Source organism: Notolepis coatsorum (assembly GCF_963971535.1).
Source record: "Notolepis coatsorum genome assembly, chromosome: 15".
In the NCBI taxonomy this organism is placed as follows: domain Eukaryota; kingdom Metazoa; phylum Chordata; class Actinopteri; order Aulopiformes; family Paralepididae; genus Notolepis; species Notolepis coatsorum.
This window is the reverse complement of record NC_140179.1, coordinates 87,387,226-87,411,180: the sequence shown is the minus strand read 5'-3', so window position 1 is coordinate 87,411,180 and position 23,955 is coordinate 87,387,226. Positions and strand designations below refer to the sequence as shown.

At 39.7% G+C, this 23,955-nt stretch overlaps 1 protein-coding gene across 1 annotated transcript; it reads right to left on the bottom strand.

The window, feature by feature from the left end:
* Positions 1 to 711: 711 nt before the first annotated feature.
* On the bottom strand, positions 712 to 23,376 carry lsm8 (LSM8 homolog, U6 small nuclear RNA associated). The gene is made up of 4 exons (XM_084330371.1): positions 23,242 to 23,376; positions 17,120 to 17,160; positions 16,272 to 16,399; positions 712 to 2,035 (listed from the first exon to the last, which is right to left on the bottom strand). Exons 1-4 carry the CDS (start codon positions 23,333 to 23,335, stop codon positions 1,945 to 1,947), a joined length of 354 nt encoding a protein of 117 aa, XP_084186497.1. The 5' UTR covers positions 23,336 to 23,376; the 3' UTR covers positions 712 to 1,944.
* Between the last annotated feature and the right edge of the window lie 579 nt (positions 23,377 to 23,955).

The following is a 23,955-nucleotide window of genomic DNA, read 5'->3' as shown; positions in this document are numbered from 1 at the left end:
AAATGCTTACGGTCCCCAGAATGCAGACTGAACCTAAAGTTGTTTTTTTTTTTTTTATAAAAATAAATATTAATAATAATTAATAATAAATAGCTTCCTGGAATGATCTTCAACTCTCACTAAAAAACCAATACCCAATTAACCTAGACAGTTTAAAAACATGATTACAAATGTCCCTGCTTCAGTTTCAGTTCATCTACGTTTGTCCTGTATTCAATGTCTAATTGTCTAAACAGATTTTCCTTGATCTTATCTTGGTTTTATTAATGTGCCCCTCAACAACATTGGAAATGAGGGAATGACACTTTTATAGAATTGACTGACTGAACCATCATACCATGTCAAACTGAAAAGACATACAAACTTAGAATCTCCTGTGGGAGAACAATAGATCTAAAACCAACTGTAAACCTGAGAGGTCTAGTGTCTAGTATATTGAACATGTAGGGTTAGACCAAAGTCAACTTCACTTTACATTTGAAGAAATACTGATTTATTAAACAAGGGGTAACAATATTTTCTTCCACTAGTGTTTAAGAGCTTTTTATAGTGAGAATAGCATGGATTGTGCTGAGAAAGGACTAATATGTTACAACATCACTGGTAAATAGGAAACAAGGAGTCCAACATTCTATCATTTCAGTAAATCAAACTTCCAGTTTATCTGGGACCATTTCTCTGAAGAAACGACAAATGTACATAAACTATTTTATCCAAACTTCTTTATTAATAAAAAAAACTTCAACGGTGAAAAATAAACAAACATTCATACCTGGAGACAACTCTATGGGGATTACAGAGAGGGGGGGGGGTGTTGCTGTGGAGATAAGTCCTGCAGAGTCAAGTTCAAAGGTCACTGGCCAGTAGAGAGGGGGTCATGGTGACGGAGTTTGAAGCTCAGATTAACAAATACTTATTTTCACACAAATGTGGTGCCTATGTGTCAAGCAGCACAAATAATGTGAAATGGGACTTCAAATAAAAAAGTACAGAAATGTACTTGATCACATTTGGAATAAAATGTCTTAAGCCTGCACAAATAACATGAAGTAGATTTAACATGATCAAAGATGCAAAAATCATAAATCATATTATCCTTTTCTTCATTACAATTTACTCAGCCTAGTAACAGACACAATATTTCTGACACTGGAAATACATACCCCCAGGTCCCTAGATGTTCCTAGATAACAACATGCAAATTGACCTTGCAGAAGTGGAGCAATCTTCCATTTACTTAGGCATGTACCTTTAGGCGAAAACGGTCTACAGATTAACAGGTTAATAATAATAATTTCTTACATTTATATAGCGCCTTGCGCTTGACACCTGGGTTTGTCCCCTGCCAATTTTAAACCTTCACTGGTCTTCTCCATAATGACAAATGATTGGTTGATTTAGCTGCACCGCCCCACAGGAGAACCAATGACTGAGCTTCATTTGATTAAACAACCCTGATAGAATCTGATGTTTCTATTCAGACCGTCCTGATCTGGATCATAACAGATTCCGACTCTCCTGTCGGGGATCTGGATCATAAAGGATTCCGACTCTCCTGTCGGGGATCTGGATCATAAAGGATTCCGACTAGACTCTCCTGTCGGGGATCTGGTTCATAAAGGATTCCGACTAGACTCTCCTGTCGGGGATCTGGATCATAAAGGATTCCGACTAGACTCCTGTCGGGGACTAGTTCAGATCAGGTTCATTCAGATCACTGGGATTTAAAATAATTTGTTAATAACTAGTTCAATGTGTCGAATGGGCTAATAGTTGTAATAGATCCCTACTACTGGCAGGAGCAGCACTGAGATCAGAAAATACAACGGAACCTCTGGTTGGTGTGGGGGGGAGGGGGGTCTCCAGATGTTCTATATATATCTATGCTCCAGACAGTCAATCAGATTCTTTCTGGACCAGAGGTCAAAGGTCAGATGTAAGGGGTCAGTGGACCACAGAGTTGAGCGGTTCAGCACGAATGTTCCCCAGGTCCAGATTCGAGTCCGTCTCCTCGTCAATTTCCCCGATCACCGCTCTGCACACAGAGAGAGGGAGGTAGAGTGAGAGAGGGAGGTAGAGTGAGAGAGGGAGGTAGAGTGAGAGAGAGAGGGAGGTAGAGTGAGAGAGAGAGGGAGGTAGAGTGAGAGAGAGAGGGAGGTAGAGTGAGAGAGAGAGAGAGAGAGAGAGAGAGAGAGAGAGAGAGAGAGAGAGAGAGAGAGAGAGAGAGAGAGAGAGAGAGAGAGAGAGAGAGAGAGAGAGAGAGAGAGGGAGGGAGGGAGGGAGGGAGGGAGGGAGGGAGAGAGAGAGAGAGAGAGAGAGAGAGAGAGAGAGAGAGAGAGAGAGAGAGAGAGAGAGAGAGAGAGAGGGAAATTCTAATAAACACTCTGAATGGTCCTTCTGTATTTCCTGTTGTATTCGATCATAGTAGTAGCCTATACATATTGGATAATTAATTATTATATATAGTTGCTGGTCAGCGATGTGCAGTCATTTGTGTGCAGTAATTAATGTGCAAGTGTTTGGTACCATGTGGTAATCATGGATGATGTGCAGTAATTAATGTGCAGAAATTAATTTAATTACATTTTCATTTCAAACCTTTATTTCAACTCGTAAGACATGGAGGTCACCAACCTTCCCCCTAACGCCACGAGCACACTGCTAACGAATGAATTTCACGCGCGGCTCCCTCGTGAGATCGCACGCCTGGTCAGGCACACTGGACCTATGACTTGAGCGTGCGGAAGCGCACCGAGGAAGGCACATTTACATTGGGACAGCTGTAAATGCCTAGTCTATATGCGAAGTCAGTCATTTTAGAATGATGATCAGTGTGACTGTACTCCTGAAAGAGCAGCGTGGAGCCCCAGCAGCAGCAAGAGCTTATTATCATTATTATTATTATTATTATTATTATGCAACATTGTAATAGTTATAGATATAAACAAACATACAGACAAACATTCGAGGCGTTTATTTGCAGATACAGACACAGCTGGTTGAACAACATCTATATCTGTGGTAAGAATGCAGATATTCAATTGTATTTCTGTGACAATGCGCGTGGCGCACGCCTCCCGCGCCGCCTCAAATAGGAAGATAGCTCGCCGCTCGGGAGCCGCTCGCGAGGCCAGTGTGCCTACTATCGTCCGTTAACATGGGAGCGGAAGTGAAGAGGCAGCCGCCCGTCCGTCCGTCCGTCCGTGTTCATTCGTCAGCAGTGAGCCCGTGGCGTGAGGTGCACCCGTGCTTTTTTTTTTTTTATTCAACAAACATGACCATGTTCACGTCTTAAACTCATACTGAGGCCTTAGTTTTGGTTTTAAATTGTATATCATCATTCATTTATTTATTGTCACACAGAGCAGAAGAATTTTGCCAAAACAAACCAATAGTATCCATCTGCAGAACGGCAGACCAGCCACACTCTCAAACCCAAACGCATTTCCTTTGATTTAATTATACATCAAATGATTTATGTCAAGGATTGCAATGCCTCGTTTGAATTAAGTTAACTTTTCACCTCGATAACGTCAACATTCAGGGTGAATGTAATGTGAGAAATTGGGATACAAAATTAAAAAAATATATATTTTTGTTGATCGGATCGGGAAAGATCGGTATCGGTAGATACTCAAAATCACATGATCGGGATCGGATCGGGAGCAAAATTTTTTTATCGGGACATCCCTAATGGTAACCTGTTGCGTGTGACGTTACCAAGAGAAGCCCCCTTTCAGTGCTTTGTGGGCAGCGCTACTGCACGCTCACACAGACGCAAACAATAGATGAGGAAGTGGAGAGATCCGACCAGCATTGCTGGCTCCTCACAATGCAAACGCGAAAATGTACATTACAGATGAACTGCAGAGAAAATTTCCAATTTATCATCCCGGTCGAGACTAATTGGAAGCGGAGTGCAACGCGTGCAAAGCTTGACCATATGTTTATGTGTCTAATAAAGGTGCTGGCGATCTCAAAGCTCACATGGACACAGCAAAACATTACAAACAAAGCAGTGCGAGGCGAGAGTTTGATGGCAAAGTTGACCGAATTGATTGAAGAATGCAGCTATACAGAGAGAGAGAAAATAATTGAAAACTATTTTGATGCCTCAAAATGATGTTTTGGTTTGATAAGATGCTTATGATACAATCATTCTAAGGATTATGTGTGTAATAAATTAGTTTAGTACACTAATTGCAACAAATCTGAAACTGCATAGTGCACTTTTAAATTAGTATCTTTGTGAGGTTTCTGTTTTATAATTTACATTACATTGAAAAGATAAAGATATATTTTTTAAAGCTGGATTTTCTAATACAGAAGAGGTATTATTTAGAACATTACATCATATTTTTCTTGTTATTTATTTTGTCCAGTAAGACTTGAAAATATATATTATTTTGTCATAGGTTGATTTAGTTATTTTCTTGAGATTTGTCAGATAGATTACTTTAGGCATAATACAGCATGTTGAGTAACTTTGGTTATAGAGAGATATTATTTTGTTATATAAAATAATATAAACAATAATTTTATATCCATACAGAGGAGGTATACTTTAAATATATTATAATGATAAGGCATCTTTGAGTAAACTTTGATTAAGTATCTTGAGGCTGAAGGCAGAGTGTCCTCTTTAAAAAAAATCACAATATGGTCACCCTTGAAGTCGCATTATAATTCACTTAATAAAATAATGACGAGTCAGCCTCCTAAAAAGACAAAAGTTAGTGACACGACTCACACCGCCGCCGCCAACCCAGCCAAAGTAAGGACTATGCTCTGTATCGTCAATCAATGGTCAAATAAATATTTGATTAAGGAATATAATATGCCTTTTTGTATTATTTCTCTGTGTATCAGCAAAATGTATATATTTTTATGTTAGACATTAAGGGAAATTAAGATTCTCATATTTTTTACAAACCGCCGCTTATCAACTAACCGGTTAATCGGCAGGTGACGTATGTTGCTCAGTAGTTGCTGATGTCTGCTCAGGAGGTTTGAGTGTTTGCTCAGACCAAAAAATAATTAGAGGGAACATTGGAGGTCACCCTCATTTACAGCAACGATGAGCTCACAAAACCAGACATAGTTTACCAGCAATGTCATATAGGCACGATAAATAAGAATAAACAAAAACAAGGCGACACGGTGGTCGGAAATCATACTTTTAAATTCAGCGAAAGAAGAAAGAAGCTTCAGAATCAGTGGGAGGGCATTCCAGGTGTTGGAAGCATCAAAGGAAAAAGGCAGCTTTTCCTAGTTCAGAGCAAACTGGAGGAACCCTGAGAACCAACCAAGTAATTTGAACGTGTAGAATAGGTTCCAAGATTCCATTCCATACGGGGCGGGCTATAAAAAATAAATAAAAACCAATAATAAATCTGAGAGCAGAATGATGTACAGAAAGCCAATTTTCTGGAGTCATTGACTCGAGTGTTAGTACGTCATTATTAGGGATGGGAATCGATTGGCCGATGCCTGGAACCGTGTGCCTCCCGTGACTTTCGATTCCCTTATCGCTGCCAGGTTTTCAAAACAACGTTAGCGTTAGCATGTAGCCATGGCAGACTTATTTGATTCCTTAAGGGCTCGAAATTGCCTGGATTTTGGTAATATGCTCCCGAAATGCTCCCGCTGTTTGGCTACTTCTATGTGCAGTGAAAACTACTTGAATGCTTTAGAACCTAGTCATTGATTTAGGTCAGGGTGAGCTAAAATTAGCCGCGGAGCTAACGCTATTTAACATGAGCTAACGCTATTTAATCAAGCTCACAAAGAGAGATAAACAGCTGACAGCGGATAGTAGAGGTACAAATACAATAAAACAGCAGGTGGGGGCTGTTGTGTAAACCTTGTACTCTTTAGTTCACATATAATAAGAGCCGCAGTGTTTGTTTACACTGTAAGCCAGGAAGTACCATGGTGGTGCAACATACAAATGTGTCCGTGTAGCAACACAAGCCAATACCTTATAGGACAGGGGCCCGGGGAGGGAGCTCTGTCTCTGTGTCTGTGTGTCTGTGTGTCTGTGTGTCTGTGTGTGTGTGTGTGTGTGTGTGTGTGTGTGTGTGAGACAGAAGTCGGAGGAATAACGACCTGTTATTCAATAGATTAAATTAGTTTAAGAATAAAAAAATAAATACATTTTAAGAGAATCTCAAATACATTATTTTAGGGCTGTACGTTAACTTTTTTTGCACATAGCACTGGTGCTACAGAGGTTGATCGTTTTGTAGCACAGGCCAAAATCTTGTAGCACAAGTATAAAATGTGTTATATTTGTAACAGTCACAAATGTGCCTATTGTATTTGTGTTATTTAGTTGCAGTGCCATGTTTGGCTGTCATTTTATGCTGACAAGTTGACGTCACACAGCCAGACACGCTACGTGTAAGGAATTATGGGATTTGGTGTTGGGTGTATGGACTCTACTAGGGGTGGGAATCACCAGTTTCATCACGATACGATATAGATTCTTTGGACAACAATACGATATTTGCTGATATATGCCACGATATGATACGATGCAGGTGCCTGCAATCGATATGAGACGATATCATAACATAAGCCCATTTAACACAATCAGTAACATTTAGATCAACTCAAAAAAGGCAACGGAAATATCATTTGACATTTTTATTTTTTGACCTCTTCCAGACTTTTAAAGGAAAAACAATCTATTGTTTTTAATACACATAGACCTCCTGTTCACTGTAAAGTGCCACGTTTTGATACATTGAGCTTTAAACTTTAAGTTAAATGTTTTGGAACTCGCAACACGCAACCGTTTTATGTTGCATGATCATGAATACATTTATTTTGTATTGTATTTTTTATGTTTAAATATCAACATTATCTGTCCACCCTCAGTACATTTACTATCAATATAATATACTCATCTGACTTCATGTGATCTTTCCAAACGCACACACACACACACAGAAGGGAGAATGTCTGCCCTCCTCCTCACTCTGCCCGTCTGCTGTTCTCTCTATATAAATATGGCTATGAACAGCTTGTTGTTAGCTCATGCTAACGTAACGTTCATTTCGGACTTTATGACGCGAGGATTGCAAAGCATGTTATATGCATTTGACCCGTTGCCGAATAAAACAGCAGGGATTTGTTTTGGGTCGCGACAACACTATCTACTAGCTCTGTTTCAATGTCCGCGTTCCAAACGTTGCTGAGACGAGTCCTGCAGTCACCTGCTGTGTTGTGAGCTGAGCCGAGCGGATATGAGTCACTGCTCGCAACTCGCAGGGATATTGTTCGCTAGGGATTATGGGATTTGGTGTTTGATATATGGAGTTTTACGCAGAAGGGACATTGTATTTAATCGCACAAGACTACAAGTACCAAGCCATCGCGGGCCATCGCACCAGTGCTATTGAAGTCAATCCTTTCATCGCACAGACTGACGTCAGTGTCGCACGTGCAACATATATATCGCACTGTACTGCCTGTAGGCTATAGTTAATGTTTTATTTTTTACAGTTTTTGTATTTTTCTGACATGGGGGCTCAACAATAAATGACAATCAGAAATGTCAAGTTGCATGTTGTTATTCTAACCAGCTTAGACCCCTACGCTCTGCATCTTCTGGCCGCCTCAGACCTACTCCTATCCAAGCTCCGGGAGGGTCATCAAAGAGAAGTCGCCTATTCTCAGTCCTTGCCCCACAATGGTGGAATGAACTACCCACCCCAGTTAGGACAGCCGAATCACGTCCAATCTTTCGCCGTCGACTAAAGACGCACTTCTTCAACCATTATCTGAATAAAAAAATATATATCTAACCCTAACTAACCGTACTGTCATGCACTTGTCCTAATAAACTAACCTACACTGTAGCACTCAACACTTTGATGAACATTGTTGCTCAGCTGATAGAGTTGTGCCCTTCCTGATGGCTTGTCGTACAGAACTTGTAAGTCGCTTTGGATAAATGCGTCAGCTAAATGACTAAATGTAAATGTAGTTCTGTTGCATTTCCAATTTATTTATGTAAATTATAAATTGATCAGGTATCGATAAGGGTATCGATAAAGAATCAAATCGATAAGCAGAATCGATAATGGAATCGTATCGATAAAATCCTATCAATTCCCATCCCTAGTCATTATACAAACTGCAGTGACTGTTCTACCCCATATTGATTATGAGCACCACTGTGGTCATGGATCAGCTTCATACCATCCTCTCCTCTGTCCCACCTACAACGTCTAAACCACGCCTGTTCTACTTCATTGCTGGGCTAAGTACTTCTATTCTATTCATATATGCTTACTAAATGGTAAATGGCAAAGCGCTTTACAATTTGTTCCTCACATTTTACCCATTCACTCACACATTCACACACCGACGGCAAGGTGCCAACCTGCTCATCGGGAGCAATTGGGGGTTAAGTGTCTTGCTCAAGGACACATCGACACACTGCCCGGGAGGAGCGGGAATCGAACCGGGAACCTCCGGATTACCAGACGACTGCTCTACCTCCTGAGCCACTGTCGCCCCTTACTACATGTATCTATGTATCTATTTGCTCTTATATCCGCCCACTACAAACACGGAATCTCTCTAACCCCTGTCCCCGTCTCCCTGTCTTTCTGTGAGTGGATGTCCGTCTTGTGGTGATGGCCAAGGTGGTGCACTCTTCTCTACGTCGCCCCATACTTCAAATGGATCCGAGCGGAATACATACATGCATACTTCATCTAAATGGAATATTAGTCAACAGTTTCAAGTACCTCGGAGTCCACTTATCCGAGGACTTGACATGGACCACACACATTGACAATGTCGTAAAGAAGGCACGGCAACGTAGGGCTGGGCGATATGAAAAAAAATCATATCGCGATAACGATATGATAATTTTATTTTATTTCTCGATATCGATAATTATCGAATTGTTATAAGTATAATTTTTTTTTTTTTTTTTTTTTTTAAACAACAGATGTATGTTTATTTTGCAGCAATTCTTTGTCATTGCCGCCATCTTTAGTATTACATCCCCTCACACTCCAGTTCTCAGGCTGCAGCTGGTTTAAAAGCGAAAGTAAACCGGCTTCTCTGCTGGCTGTGGCTCCAGAGGAGTTGAACAGTTCTGGCTCTGCTAGTTTATTTTCGATCTTTTGGCGCTTTTTTGGTGGACAAACCACCGCACATGTGCACTGTGACTCGTGACTGGAGTCTAGTTCTGCTAGCACACATAGCCTACTGTGTACAGACGGTTTCAAAATGTATTTTAAATTAGAAAGCAAACAAAATAAATGGACAAGAGAAAAAGAAATCTGAATTTGGTCAGTATTGTCATTTGGACAAGCAAAGCCATTACTTTAAGTTGCAGGCAAGAAAGACAAGTCTGTCCACTGTCTCTGGTTTTAAAACTGCCCTGTTGCAGGTAAAAAAAAAAAAAAAAGAAAGAAAACGATTTTTCGATTATTTTTTTTTATTTCGATATTCGATATCGATTATTAAAATATATCGCGATATTTATCGTTATCGTTATATCGCCCAGCCCTACGGCAACGCCTCTACTTCCTTAAGCTCCTAAGGAAGTTCAAAGTGAGTCAGAAGATCCTTAAGATCTTCTACTCGTGCACAATAGAGAGCATCCTGACTGGTAACATCACCTCCTGGTTTGGAAATAGCACCGCACACGACCGCAGCAGACTGCAGAGTGGCCCAATCAGCCCAACGCACAATTGGAGGTGGGCTTCCCACTCTCCAGGACATTTATACCAAGTGTTGCAGGGCCAAGGCTAAGAGAATAATCAAAGACTCTAGTCACCCAAACAACTGCCTCTTTGAACTGCTGGAGTCAGGCAAGCGCTACCGGAGCCTCATGGCCAGTACAGAGCGACTCAGAAGGAGCTTATATCCCCAGGAGATCAGGATGCTCAATGGCTATGTAACATCAACCCATCCATCTACACTCATTGCACACACATCCACACACTCACTTTAAACAAACACTCACCTTAACACTCATTTTAGACACTACATTATATGTATCTATTTATTAAAGAGATTTGCACTACATTCATACCTCATTTGCACCTCGTCTTAAAACAAGTTGTTGTACCTCATTGTCTGCATTTTTACTTCATTGTACTTAGATTGTATAGCAGGGCTATTCAACTGGCGGCCCGCGGGCCAGATCCGGCCCGCGGGATAATTCTGACCGGCCCGCCAAAGATTACATGATAATATTTTTTTTTTTTTTTTTTATGTTTTTTTTTTTTTTTTTTACTTTTTTCTTTTCATGTCAACGTTAACACGCACAATTGAGCCAAAAGTCACGCAATTAATGACAGATTTCATTGATAAATTGAGGGAAAACTTTGCAAGTCGATTTGATGAATTTGACATGTCCAGAGAATTGATGCATTTTGTGAGCAACCCATTTGCCAATGTAGCTGCTATTTCCACAAAAGGACAAGAGTTCCTTGCATCACTTCACATTGATGAAGGTCTCCTGCAACTTGAAATAATTGACATGCAAGCATCATCTGCTCTGAAGCAGGCACTTGAGAATGAATCCACCACAACATTTTGGATAAAGTGTATTCATGTCAAGACATTCCCCAAAATAAAAACGCTGGCAATATCTGTGCTAACAATGTTTGGCTCAACATACACCTGTGAATCCAGTTTCTCTCACATGAATGCCATTAAAACAAGCAACGTGCCTCCTTGACAAATGAGCATTTGCATCACTGTTTGCGGGTAGCCCTCACTTCCTATGAACCCTCTTTCTCTGCCATTGCCCAGTCAAAGAAGTGCAATTGCTCTCATTAGATGTGTGTATGTAGGCTAGGCCTGTCTGCCCCCCACCCCCCTGATGTTTGAGAGTTAAGAGTGGACAATAAGTGCTAATAAGATGCTGTGATTTGCTGTTGTTGCACAGACATGTTGTGTTTTTTTGTTCAAGTGTTGATGTTAGAATGTTCAGATGCACATCATGCACTTGTTTGTTTTTTATTTTATTTTTATATTGAAATGTTGAAGAGGAGATGTTGCAGTTGTTGCACAGTCATAAATGAAGCACTTTCTGCAGGAGATGTTGCAGATGTGGCACATAAATGAAGCACTTTTTTGAAAAGTATACTATTTTGCAATGTAGTTAAATAAAAGTTGTGAAAATGTGGTTGCGTGTTGTGTCAAGTGTACATATATTCATAGCACGGGGAGGCGCCGTGGCAGTCCGGCCCCTGGCCCCTTGGGTTTCTGACAATGTGGCCCCCTGAACAATTTAGTTGAATAGCCCTGTTGTATAGTGTTATTCCTCTTTGACTTACTTTTTTACTGTATGAAGCACATTCTCAGGGGCTCATACAGAACCAAGCATTTCACTGTAAGGTACATGTAACTTATACGTGACAAATAAAAACAAACTTGAAACTTGAATATGACTAATATTTTGAGTTCCGAGCCTTGACATTTGGCCTTCATCTTATTTTCATACTAGCGTTCGTTCCTCTATGCTTTTTCTTTTGTTGTTCTTGGCTCTATTCTCTTTAAAATCTTTCAAAATGTTCTTATGTACCCCAGTTGCTACTGCATGTAGTATGTACTACATATACGTGTTTTATTACATGTATATCTACATACATACCAACTATTCCCCTGTTTATTCTCCACCCATCGATCATCCATACCAACACTATATTATCACCGACATCCAAGTTGGGGGATCCCCCTTTGAAAAGCCCTTGTAAGGTTTCTCTCCTCCACATCGCCTGTGGTGCTTTTTTCCTATTGCTAGGGTTTTTTGTGAGTTTTTCCTTACCTACGCTGGGGTATGTCTGGACTGGGAGTGTTGCATATTTGGATTTTATGGTGGTTTTTGTTTTTGATTTATTGTGATGTTTGTTCTTGACTTGTTTAAAGAAGACTTGTCAAGCCCATGGGGGCATTAACTTGTGATCTCGGGCTTTACAAATACATTTGATTTGATTTGAAATTTGATTTGTTGCAGCTTGGAAGCAAGACTATCCAATGAATAAAAAATTCTCATTGAGCCACAAGCAAAGGTATTTATACTCAGTGACTATCTCAATGTTAGAACCACTTAAGGTAAATATATGTACTTCATTATAATTAACATTTCTGGCTCTGGAGAACAGCATGGATTTAGTTTTGCTAACATTGAGGACCAATTTAAGATTGTTAAAATCATCCTGAAGAACATTAAAAGAAAGCTGCAAGTTCTCAGTGGTGGTACTTGTGGAGGGTATGCCGTAATTAATGTTGCATTCATTTGATTTAACCTCTTAATTGGCGCCCAGAAAAGTGGCAATTTTTTTTACTTGAACTTGAGGACTGCATACTTTTTTTTTTTTTAAAGCGTATCTTTATACTTTATACTTACAGCACATGCATAAGCCTGGTCTCTTTTGAAAGATAACATTCTGAAGTTTCTGTTACAATAAAGAAAGATCACTTTTAGTGCTAATGAAATAAGAGTAACATAGGTCTGAACTTGAGTTGTAGAAAAACTTGTTACTCATGTTTTTCTGTAGTAGTTGCAATATCCAAATACAGTATTTCCAATAAGTATAAGCTGAAATACACCCAGGGTCCATAGCCTGAAGTCTTATGTAGTGCATGTCCAAATTTCATAAAAATCCGTTCAGAAATGACTCAATTAGTGATTAGGAGCAATTTTGGTAAACTGCAAAAAAAAAAAAAAAAAAAAAAAAAGGATTTACTCATTGACTTCAATTCATTCAGCAGTTTTTTCTCTTCCTGTTTTCGCTTGTGACTTTTCACCTAGATCCCTAATTCACAGATCCCCAGGATCATTGGCTACAAGTTACAACTAGGGGTGCACGATATTGATTTTTTGGCCCCCGATATCGATAACTTTCTGCTCCTCAAGGTCGATACCGATACCGATAACCGATATATATATATTTATTGTATTATAATTTTTTTTTATGTATATTCCTGTAGTGTTGACCTAACCAGATTTATCATGACATGAGCGTTACTACTATGAACAAAACAAAGCCAAGAGAACAGTTTTGACTCTTCAAATAAAGTGACTATATTTATTTTTCCAAATAAATGTAATTTGAGTCAATCACAAAATTCACAATCAGTCAATGTCATTAACACTTTGCATGCCACGCCCGAGATCTCGGGTTTACCCCCCGCGGGTTGAATGCCCACTCGCGATAATTCTCGTATTTTCTCTCTTTTCTTTTATTAGCGATCTGAAATCATATTTCATCAACCGAGTCTACTGTTGGAAATTCAGCTACCTCAGGCGCTCAGATGTGAAAAAAGCGCCCCCTATCGTCTCCCAGGTGGTAATTCACACTTTTGGATTGAACTCAATGAAAATGAATGAGAAAAAAAAACCAGCACTCCACATTTTACTTCTCACTCACGCAGCCGGCATCTACCAGCTTCATGCTGGACTCTCGGAGCCGTGGGGAATATGTGTTTTACAGTATACACGGTGAATCAATAAAAAGATAGATTTTTTCGAATGGCGATCAGGAATTGGAATAATCCATTTGGATACCATCTGATCTCAGGTAAGGAATCTATGTTACAAGTCTAAGGATAATCAGACCCGTTTTCACGGATATATAAACTTTTATGTAATTATGTGATATGGCTGTTTGACTATGCGCGCAGTCAGGAAATAGAAGAAGCTATTTTCAGCGCGCGCCACGAGCGTGCATGCGTACACATATACTATCGATAATCTAGCGTTTATTTGAAAACGATTCATAAATAGGCAGAACAATGACAACGTTCTAGAATATTCCAGTAAAAGGCGATTATCATGGAAACCTCTTTTTTCTCCGTGAAAACGAGGGGTTTTCTAAATGCTATGAAACGGAAATGAACCGATAAAAAAACAATCTGCTTCGACAATGTTGACTGGAAATAGGTCATTGATAATGCGACGGGCAGATTAGACACATAGCCATAATTTAAAACATAGATTAGGCGATATTAACGTTAACATTGAAGTGGCCTTGGGCACAAGGAATTAAGCTTGGGCAGTCAAAGTGTTAACAATGTGTTTCCGTGTTTCCCTGAACAATGAGTGAACTAAAAACCAACAGGTATTGTGCTTTGTCAGTAGGGATGGGTACCGTTCACATTTGAACCGATACGGTACCGGTACCTGTGAATCGATACCGGTACCTTTTTTCGGTACTTTAGTCTCTAAAAATGTAATCTACCTACCTCAGTTGTGAAAAAAAAAATCCAAACTTCAAATAACCACATTTTCGACCGTTTTCGGCTTGCCATTGCCCTGACTGCTTTGTTGTTGAATCAAGTCAAATCCTAAGTAAGCATATATTGTGTGTGTGAACGTTGACATGAAAAGAAAAAAGTGTAAAAAAAAAAATCAATAATTTTATGACGTCATAATTGCTGATATTGGCCCGATAATTATCGACCCGTGTGCATCCCTAGTTACAACACTGTCCAATCATTTTCGAGATCGCCAAATGATTGACGGAGCTAGAGCCCCGGGGGTTGGGGGTGGTATTTGAGAAATAAAAAGCTCTGTTGTGTACTTTGGTGCACGCCTCGCATATCGGCATGTAACTCGAGAACCGCTGAACGGATTTTGTCACCTGAAAGGGCAATCAACAGGCAACAAATATGGCATATTGAATAAAGGTCGGCAAAGTGGCGCGTCGCGCCGGTGGGCAAATCATCCTCAAGAGGTCCCAGGGCCGGGTCGGTGCCAGTTAATAAGAGGTTAAATGTTTAGTACCTTGTTGAACTTGTGGATGATATGCAGTAATTAATGTGCAGTAAAGTGTGTGTGTGTGTGTGTGTGTGTGTGTGTGTTATTTACAATATATTCTTTCCATGTTATTTATAACACGATATTCATTCCATAATGTTATTCATAACATAATATTATTTCCATAATGTTATTTATAATATGATATTCTTTCCATGTTATTTATAACATGATGTTCTTTCCATAATGTTATTTATAACATGATATTATTTCCATAATTGTCTCATGGTTTTATCCAGAATGTACCTGGATCTCCTTGGTCACTCATTGCTTCTGTAGAAGCTGTGAGATAAGAGCTACAGCACCACCTACAGGAGTGGAGAGCTAACAGCAGCAAAAATGACCAGATTCAAACCTCTAAAATTACATAGGCTACAAGCATCGATACTAGGACTTGAAAATAAAAATGTTTATTGAAATTTATTGGAGAAAACTTCAAATTGTTCCTTTTTTCTTTCCCTCGTTTGATTCACAATTTTCCAAAACATTTTAATATGATGAATATTTCCATGGTTTGAATTGCTTCGCTAATTTGTGCGGCAGCTCTACATGCAGCAGGTCATCAATGAATAGGAAGCTTGCACTCACTCTCTCCGACTCACTCTCCCTCCGACTCTTTCTCTGACTCACTTTCTGACATGCCATCTCTCTCTGACTTTCTCTATCTCGCTGCCTCTTGACTTTCTCTATCTCGCTGACTCTGACTTTGTCTATCTCTCCAACATTCAGCACCTTCTTGAGATCACGTGTACAAAAAATCTAAGCAAATTAATAAAGGTAAGATGATTAAATAGGAGATTTTGTAGAGACAGTACTGAATTCTGCCAAATCCGGACACAGTTTGATATATGATTATAGAATATCCGGCCTATAAATTACCTTATTATGGGCAAGTGGCACATCTATAGATCGGGCCAAATCTCCCCTTTCCAATGGCAGAGTTTAATCTGGATTTAGTATCACCAGGCGTGATTCACAAACCGTGAATGAAATCTACTGTAAGTACAGTTACTTTTTTATAATGTACATTTCTCCCCCATTTTTCATCTGATTGCAACGCCGTTTTTTTGCTAGATGTTCACAGATAGGTAGAGAAACTAACTGTGTTATGTTTTATGGCAATAAGGATTGACAGGGGCTGGCGTGAGCTGGGAAGTGTAGTTTTTTTTTATCGAAAGCCCTGGGTCTCTTCTCTCAAAAGACTACACTCAAAGTTCCTCGCCTTTTTCCGACTAGATTTCTATAACTAATATTTCACTAATAAGACTTAAAACCATTGGTAAACAAACGTAGTGCTGAAAATATACACTTTGACTGCCGTTTTGACAGGGTTATGGTCTTTACTCTTGGCTACATTTTGGAGAAATAAAACGCAACATTAATTCATACATTCTGTAGAGATGGATTTATGGCGTGATGTCATAGTCGGTCCGGTACCAGACCGCTCGGGCTTAAGTAAAGGTTAACTTACACGTTGTCTCCCCTGACAATGTAGAGTCCCAGAACGACCTGCTCCACACCCTGGGAGGAGCTAAACACTCTCTCGTGACTTTCATCCAGGATCAGATTAATAGTCTGGTCAAAGCCCTTCAGAGTTCCCTAGAGAGGGAGAGAGAAAGAGGGAAATTTTTATTTATTATGGCAACACCAACAGATCAAATCGCATGGGTAGGATTAGTGGTGCACGATATATCAGCCGCCGATATGGTAATTTTCGGTATCGGCCCGATATTTATTTTTAATTAAATTTTTTTTAATTTCTTTGTATATATACTTATTTTTATCTAACATGTTTTGGTCTTAAATTGTTTAAAAATATCAGTCATTTCTGAAAATAAATTACAAAAGTAAAAAAAATATAAATGCGTTTTGGAAAATAGCTTTTTATTTGATTATCATAAAAAGTGTTTTCTATACAGAGATATCGACATCAGTAAATATCGGTATCGGCCAGAACAGCAATATTAATGTCGGTTATCGGCCACAATTTTCACATTGATGCATCACTAGGTAGGATATAATATATTGTGATCCAGAAACACAAGCATTTGTTACAACATTTCTATCAAGTCACAAACACATGAGGCTGGGTGTGAATTCATAAGTAAATGCTGCTCAACAGTCAATCACCGGACCTAACCCTGTGACACACAGATAAGAACCATAACCCTGACACACTGACAATAACCCTGACACAGACAAACAATAACCCTAACCCTGTGAGACAAACAATACCCCTAACCTTGATAAACAGACACACAATAAACCTAACCCTGACACACAGACAATAACCTGACAGAAACAGACAGAGACACTCACCACTATCATTCTGCCGTCAGAGGTGATGATGGCCACAGTACCTGGAACAGACTTAAGGAAACTAATACAATTCAGATAGTATAACAATTCAAAACAACTTGTATGTATTCAACCTTTCCACGTCACAAAATTATTTCTCAAAACGGCACTGAATGACAAACACTAGCTAGTTAATATGTACAATTCCGTTGCTGAGAAATAAGTGTTTTTCATGTGTCTGAATCAAGTTCATGTTGATGTTACAAGATGTATGTGTAAATTGACGCCATCTGTCCGCATTCATCATCCATTAACCTCCTCACTTTGTTAGCCAATCATGGAGAATAATGATAGAACAGTACAAAACTAAAGAATCAGGCCTATCATTTTTGGCAGGATACAGAAAGTCTGCACAAGGTTGTGGCATGTGCAAATCCAAGTATTTGTTCATAGTAGTATGAATAATTTTGGACCGTCTTGGGCCCTGTCCACACCTACAGTATACAGATATTTAACGTACACCCCCCCCCAACCCAACCTCCTCCAATGTACAGTTTCTACGTCAAATGTATATACTCTCTTCTCTAGACTCTTTTTGTATCACAAACAGTACTGTATTTGTAAATCTGGTATGTCATAAATGTATATAGATGTAGCAGTACTGTCTATCTGTATGTCGTGTGTATGTCATATTAGGGATGCACGATAATTATCAGGCCGATAATTATCGGGCCGATATCAACAATTATGACGTCATCCCGATAACGTTATTGATAGCTCCGATAATATATAATACATTTTTTGGTTAAAAGTTTTTATTATAGCCTCCTCCCGTTTTGCCAGTACTGTGGTACGACTGACAGCATGTGGTTTAGGAACAGGGAGTTTTTCACAAATCCAGCGCTCCCTTTCTTGGCTGTGACGTAGACGGGCTGGGCGATATGACGATATTATATAAATATCGGGTACAGTTCATTAACGATACACTTTTTTAACGTATTGTGGATATCGTGATGTTTTGCCCAAGAGGATTGTGTCGCGTCAATCTGGTCCACACCCGTTCAAACTTTTGAACAACGCCGCCCCCACACACACTACTGCATCAAAGTTACTAATTATTATTAACAAAGGCATTCGTTTTGTGGCATTAACGTTATATAGTTAGTTACACGTTCAATAACATTAGCGTATTTACCCAAACATAGCAACGTCCGATGACGACATAGATAGCAAGCGTTACTGTTCATATCTCAGCCCGTGCGGAGTTGTGCCCATTCTGCGGTCTGTTAATAAAGTTTTCAATCAGACAGATATATGGAAAGGCTTTTATTATAACATTCGTTGCAATAAAATCATTATGGCTTGTTTAGTCATGCTGCGGTGCGCTGGTAATCACTCGTCTGCCGCAGGGAGCTGTTGTTGTCGTTGAGCTGAGCTCAGCTCTCGTCAAAATCAATTGCGGAAGTAAAAAACGCATAGAGCTTGCCGATTGGTGCTAAGAACAGCAGGGCGGGTTCAATCGGTGTGACGTAATTGGCAGACTCGACTGTCAATCAAAATTAGGCCTAACAAAAATAATGGTTGGTTTCAGGTTGCCGACCGACCCTGCCGATTTAGGTGCGACCCAATATATTTTATGAGTTTTAAAAAAAAAATTATATATTAAAAAAAAAAAAAAAAAATCTGATTTTTTTTTTTTTTTTTTTAGAATAAAGTTTCATAGAAATCTTAGTCAAACATTTAGTATTATGGATATTAAACATGCTGGCAGAGTACATGCATCCATGTTGTTGTGAACATTTTAATTAAATAAAGAAATTCCCTATCCATAGTCGCCGTGGGAAAGAATAAAATAAAAAAATAAAATAAATTCCCTACCTACCCATGGCCAAACTGACAACCAACCTGAAACCAACTATTATTTTTGTTAGGCCCTATGCTGTTGCCGGCTGAATGATCGAATGAATGCAAACGTTATTAACGATTGCAGAATGGGTACAATACAGTACAGCTCAATACAACAACAGTGGACTGGGGGATGAAGACCAGAAAAAGACTTTCGGCTTTTTTACATAAGGGTCCTCAATTAATCAAAACATTTAGAGACATACAAATATACAGTAGTTTCATAAAAATGCTAAAATGCTATTTATTGATTGATTGATTGATTTAAAACTTTATTAACATATTGCAGAATGGGTACAGTACAGCTCAATACATACAATTGTTAAGGGGATGCAGACCAGAGAAAGTCTTTCGTCTTGTTTACATCAGGGTCCCCCATTTTCAATTAATCATATTTCATATCTAAATCATATAATATCTCATTGCTAAATATATGCAATATATAATCTAATAATCCAATAATCTAAATCTAATATATAATATAAAAATGCTAAATGCATGGGTATTTTATTTAGTCTTTAATGTTAGCTTGCAAACTCAAATACTGTCTTGGTAAGCCTCATAATGAATTGTTTGGGGAAAAAAAGAAAAACATCGTGATGTGTATCGTGTATCGCCGAAAGGTCAGAAAATATCGTGATATCATATTTAGGCCATATCGCCCAGCCCTAAGTCACGTTACATTCGGAGACAGACAGTCGATCTGCCAATTACGTCCCACCGCTTGCACCCACCTCTTCTTCTTACCACCAATCAGAAGCTCTCGTTCGTTTATTTACCTCCGGATTGTCGGCCATTATTCTACTCGGAGCTCAGGCTAATAACGTTAGCTCCCCGCCAGCCACATTGACAAGTACCAGCGCTTATACATTACTGGCAAATGTCTTGTTGCACTTGTGGCAACGAGTGTTGTCAGCATCGACTTTAGTAAAAATAGACCCAGACTTTTGAACGTTTCGTTCTGTCCGCCATGATGAGAGCAGAGCTGTCTGTACTCGGCAGCACCCGTGTGTGTGTGTGAGTGAGTGTGTGTGTGAGCACAGCCTGCTCCTCGCGCAGGCAGAGACACCGAGGCAGGAGAGATATAGAAAACGGCCAACAAGATTAGTTTGCGACGTTTAAATTCCTCAAAAAAAAACTCCATAATTTCTCGAGTACCGATAGCAGTACCGATGACGTCGGAGCTTATAAATATCAACAATACAACAACAACACTTATATGAACTGACTTGAAGGCAGGCTGCAGCTCTCCATGGTTCTGATTGCAGAGAAAATACTTCCATTGGTCATGATTCTAATGTTTTCCAAAAGCTCAGTTCTAGCTGTTTCACCAGTCCAAGCACATACAGACAAAACAGATTTAAAAAAAAAATAAAAAATCTTCACCCTGGAAGGTGTTTTTGAAAAGCTGTTTTCGGTGACCTCTGTTATCCGTCTTTTCATGTGGACGGGGGGCCAACACACGCAGAGGAAATACTAGTGTTTTCAAAAATATCTGTATATTATTTAACTCTGATTATATTATGATCTAACTCTGATCATATTATTTAACAGAATTTCCACCATTGATCTGTCTTCTCAGTCACCATAGTTACGGTTAGTGTGTGTGTATTTATATATACAAATATCCACTATATTATTATATTGTATAGTGTAGTAGTGTGCGTTAGTGAGTGTTGTTCCAGGTGTTCACGGGGCTGGGAGAGAATCATTACAGTAACACACGAGTTAGTATAAAATGTTTTAAATACATTTCCTTTATACTTCAAGTCAGCAAACGTTCGTAACGTCCGGTAATGTGTTTGTGTGCAGACTTACTAGCCTGAGTTAGCCTCTCGCCGTTCACTCTCGCCATGACAACATCCCCTCCAAATTCCTCAGAGACTCAGCAGCCGCCATCACCCCAGTCATCACACACATAATAAACCTCTCCATAAAACAGGGACACGTCCCCGAGGACTTCAAAATTGCGAGAGTGACCCCTCTGCACAAAAAGGGCAGCAAATTAGACCCAGGCAACTACCGCCCTGTTTCAATTCTTACCTCCATCTCGAAAGTCATGGAGAAAATAGTCTACGAACAGGTCGAAAAGTACCTGGTGGAAAAAAATCTAATCTACGAATTCCAATCTGGCTTCAGAACATCCCACTCCACTGACACATGCCTTCTCTATTTAAACCATCACATCAAACAAGAGGTGGACGCGGGCAAATACTGCGGCATGGTCATGCTGGACCTACAAAAGGCCTTTGACACTGTCAATCACTCCATTCTGATTGACAAGCTAAAAGCAATTGGTTTTGATCAGTGAGTTTATCAGTGAGCTGGTCTGGATGCAATCCTACCTTGAGGGGAGAGAACAGATGGTGGAGGTAAACGGTACTCTATCCCCCCCTCTCACAGTGAGCTGTGGTGTTCCGTGGTGAATACCACGACCACAACACCAGAGGAAGCTCAACAAATCATGTTAAAGGGACTAAACACGTTTCGCAATTATGCCACATCAATGTGGAACGCCCTACCCAAAGCTGTAAAGGAATGTGAATCCCTACCCACATTCAAAACCGCTCTTAAAGAGCACCTACGGGAGGCTGCAATTTGAAACTGGCCACCGTAAATGTCCAAACCCCCCCAGTACAGTCTCCTCCCCACCGCATGTATATAAACAAAATTACAAACATCTCAAAACAAACTGGTCAGACTACTGCTTGACCTTACTCCTAGAACCCACCTCACCCCTGCCCACTTTGACAACCTAGGATGGCTTAGAGTAGACAACAGAGTACAGCAACTTGCAATGGGCCTGGTCTACAAGATACACTACACGACCAAGGTACCCATGTACATGTCAAAATACTTCCCAAAGGTCAGTGAATACCACGATCACAACACCAGAGGGAGATCCACAAATCATGTTAAACCCAGATTCGGCTCAAACAAGGGACTAAACACGTTTCGCAATTATGCCACATCAATGTGGAACGCCCTACCTAAAGCTGTAAAGGAATGTGAATCACTACCCACTTTCAAAACCACTCTCAAGGGACACCTACGGGAGACTGCAATTCGAAACTGGCCCCTGTAAATGTCCTAACCCAACCCCCTCCAATGTACAGTAATTTACCTAGTATGGTTGTCAATATTCCAATGTACAGTTTTGCTTGTTTGTACAGTGTCCCCCCCCCCCCCCCCCAACCAATGTAACTTACCCAGTATGGTTGTCAATATCCCAATGTACCCAACCCCCCCCACACAACCCCACCCAACCTCCTCCAATGTAGTTTTTACGTCAAATGTATATACTCCCTATTCTTGACTCTTTTTGTATCACAAACAGTACTGTATTTGCAAATCTGGTATGTCATAAATGTATAGATGTAGCAGTACTGTCTATCTGTATGTCATGTATGTCATATATGTCCTGATGAATTGAAAATGGGGGACCCTGATGTAAACAAGATGAAAGTCTTTCTCTGGTCTGCATCCCCTTAACAATTGTGTGTATTGAGCTGTACTGTATTGTACCCATTCTGCAATCTGTTAATAAAGTTTTCAATCAATCAATATATTCTCTGAGTCCCCACCGTATGTATATTTCTGTCCCACCCCCTCCAAATGTACAGTCTTCTCCCCACCATATGTATATTTCGCCCCCACCCCACCCCCCCCCTCCTAATGTACAGTCTCCTCCCCATCATATGTATACTCTGTCAGGATCTATGGGTAACAGTACTGTATATTTGCATATCGTATATGTCACAAATGTAACAGTACTAAATACCTGTATGTCATGCATGTCCCTATGCCATAAATGTCATGTATGTTGTGTATGTCAAAAATGTCATTATGAATTGAAAATGGGGGACGCTGATGTAAACAAGACAAAAGACTTTCTCTGGTCTGCATCCCCTTTGAGCCGTACTGTATTGTACCCATTCTGCAATCTGTTAAATAAAGTTTTCATTCATTCATTTACTTCAATGCATTCTGAGCTAGCATGCTAACCAGTTAGCCTCTCGCCGTTAACCTCAATGCATTCTGAGCTAGCATGCTAACCAGTTAGCCTCTCGCCGTTAACCTCAATGCATTCTGAGCTAGCATGCTAACCAGTTAGCCTCTCGCCGTTAACCTCAATGCATTCTGAGCTAGCATGCTAAGCAGTTAGCCTCTCGCCGTTAACCTGAATTCATTCTAAGCTAGCATGCTAACCGCTAACAGATAAAGCAAATAAAGGATACGGTTGATGTAGCTCTCCAAGGCGGTGGACATGGTGACAGATAACCGACAGAGAACCGCTTCCAAGTGATGAATGAATATATTAATATACAACATGAACGTCAGCAACGAGCTCTACCTGCACGACGAGCCACCCGGAAGTGAGAGCAGCAGACAGAACGAGCTGAGCTGAGCGCCAGACCCGACGAAACGATGGTCGAGCAACAAAACGGATGAACAATATTATTGTAAACTCCAGTTTGGAGTTTTTTTTTTATTATTATTTGATGCATCTTATTATACAACACCATATGTCATATATTATGATTGATTGTAGTGCAAATATTTTATTATACTTCCAAAGGTAAAAAAAATAAAATAAAAAGGAGTTGATTGATTGCTTGATTGAAAATTGTATTAACAGATTGCAGAATGGGTGCAATACAGTACGGCTCAATACACACACTTGTTAAGGGGATGCAGACCAGAGAAAGACTTTCGTCTTGTTTACATCAGGGTCCCCCATTTTCAATTCAATGCATTTTTACATGCAGGGGTGTAAAAAGTACCCAGAAATTATACTTAAGTGAAAGTATGGGTATACTGTCTCAAAATCTGACTCAAGTAAAAGTCAAAGTATCTGGCTAAAAACACACTTGAGTAAAAGTAAAAAAGTCCTACTTTTAAATGTACGTAAGTACTAAAAAGTAAAAGTAATTTTTTTTAAAGGGATAGAC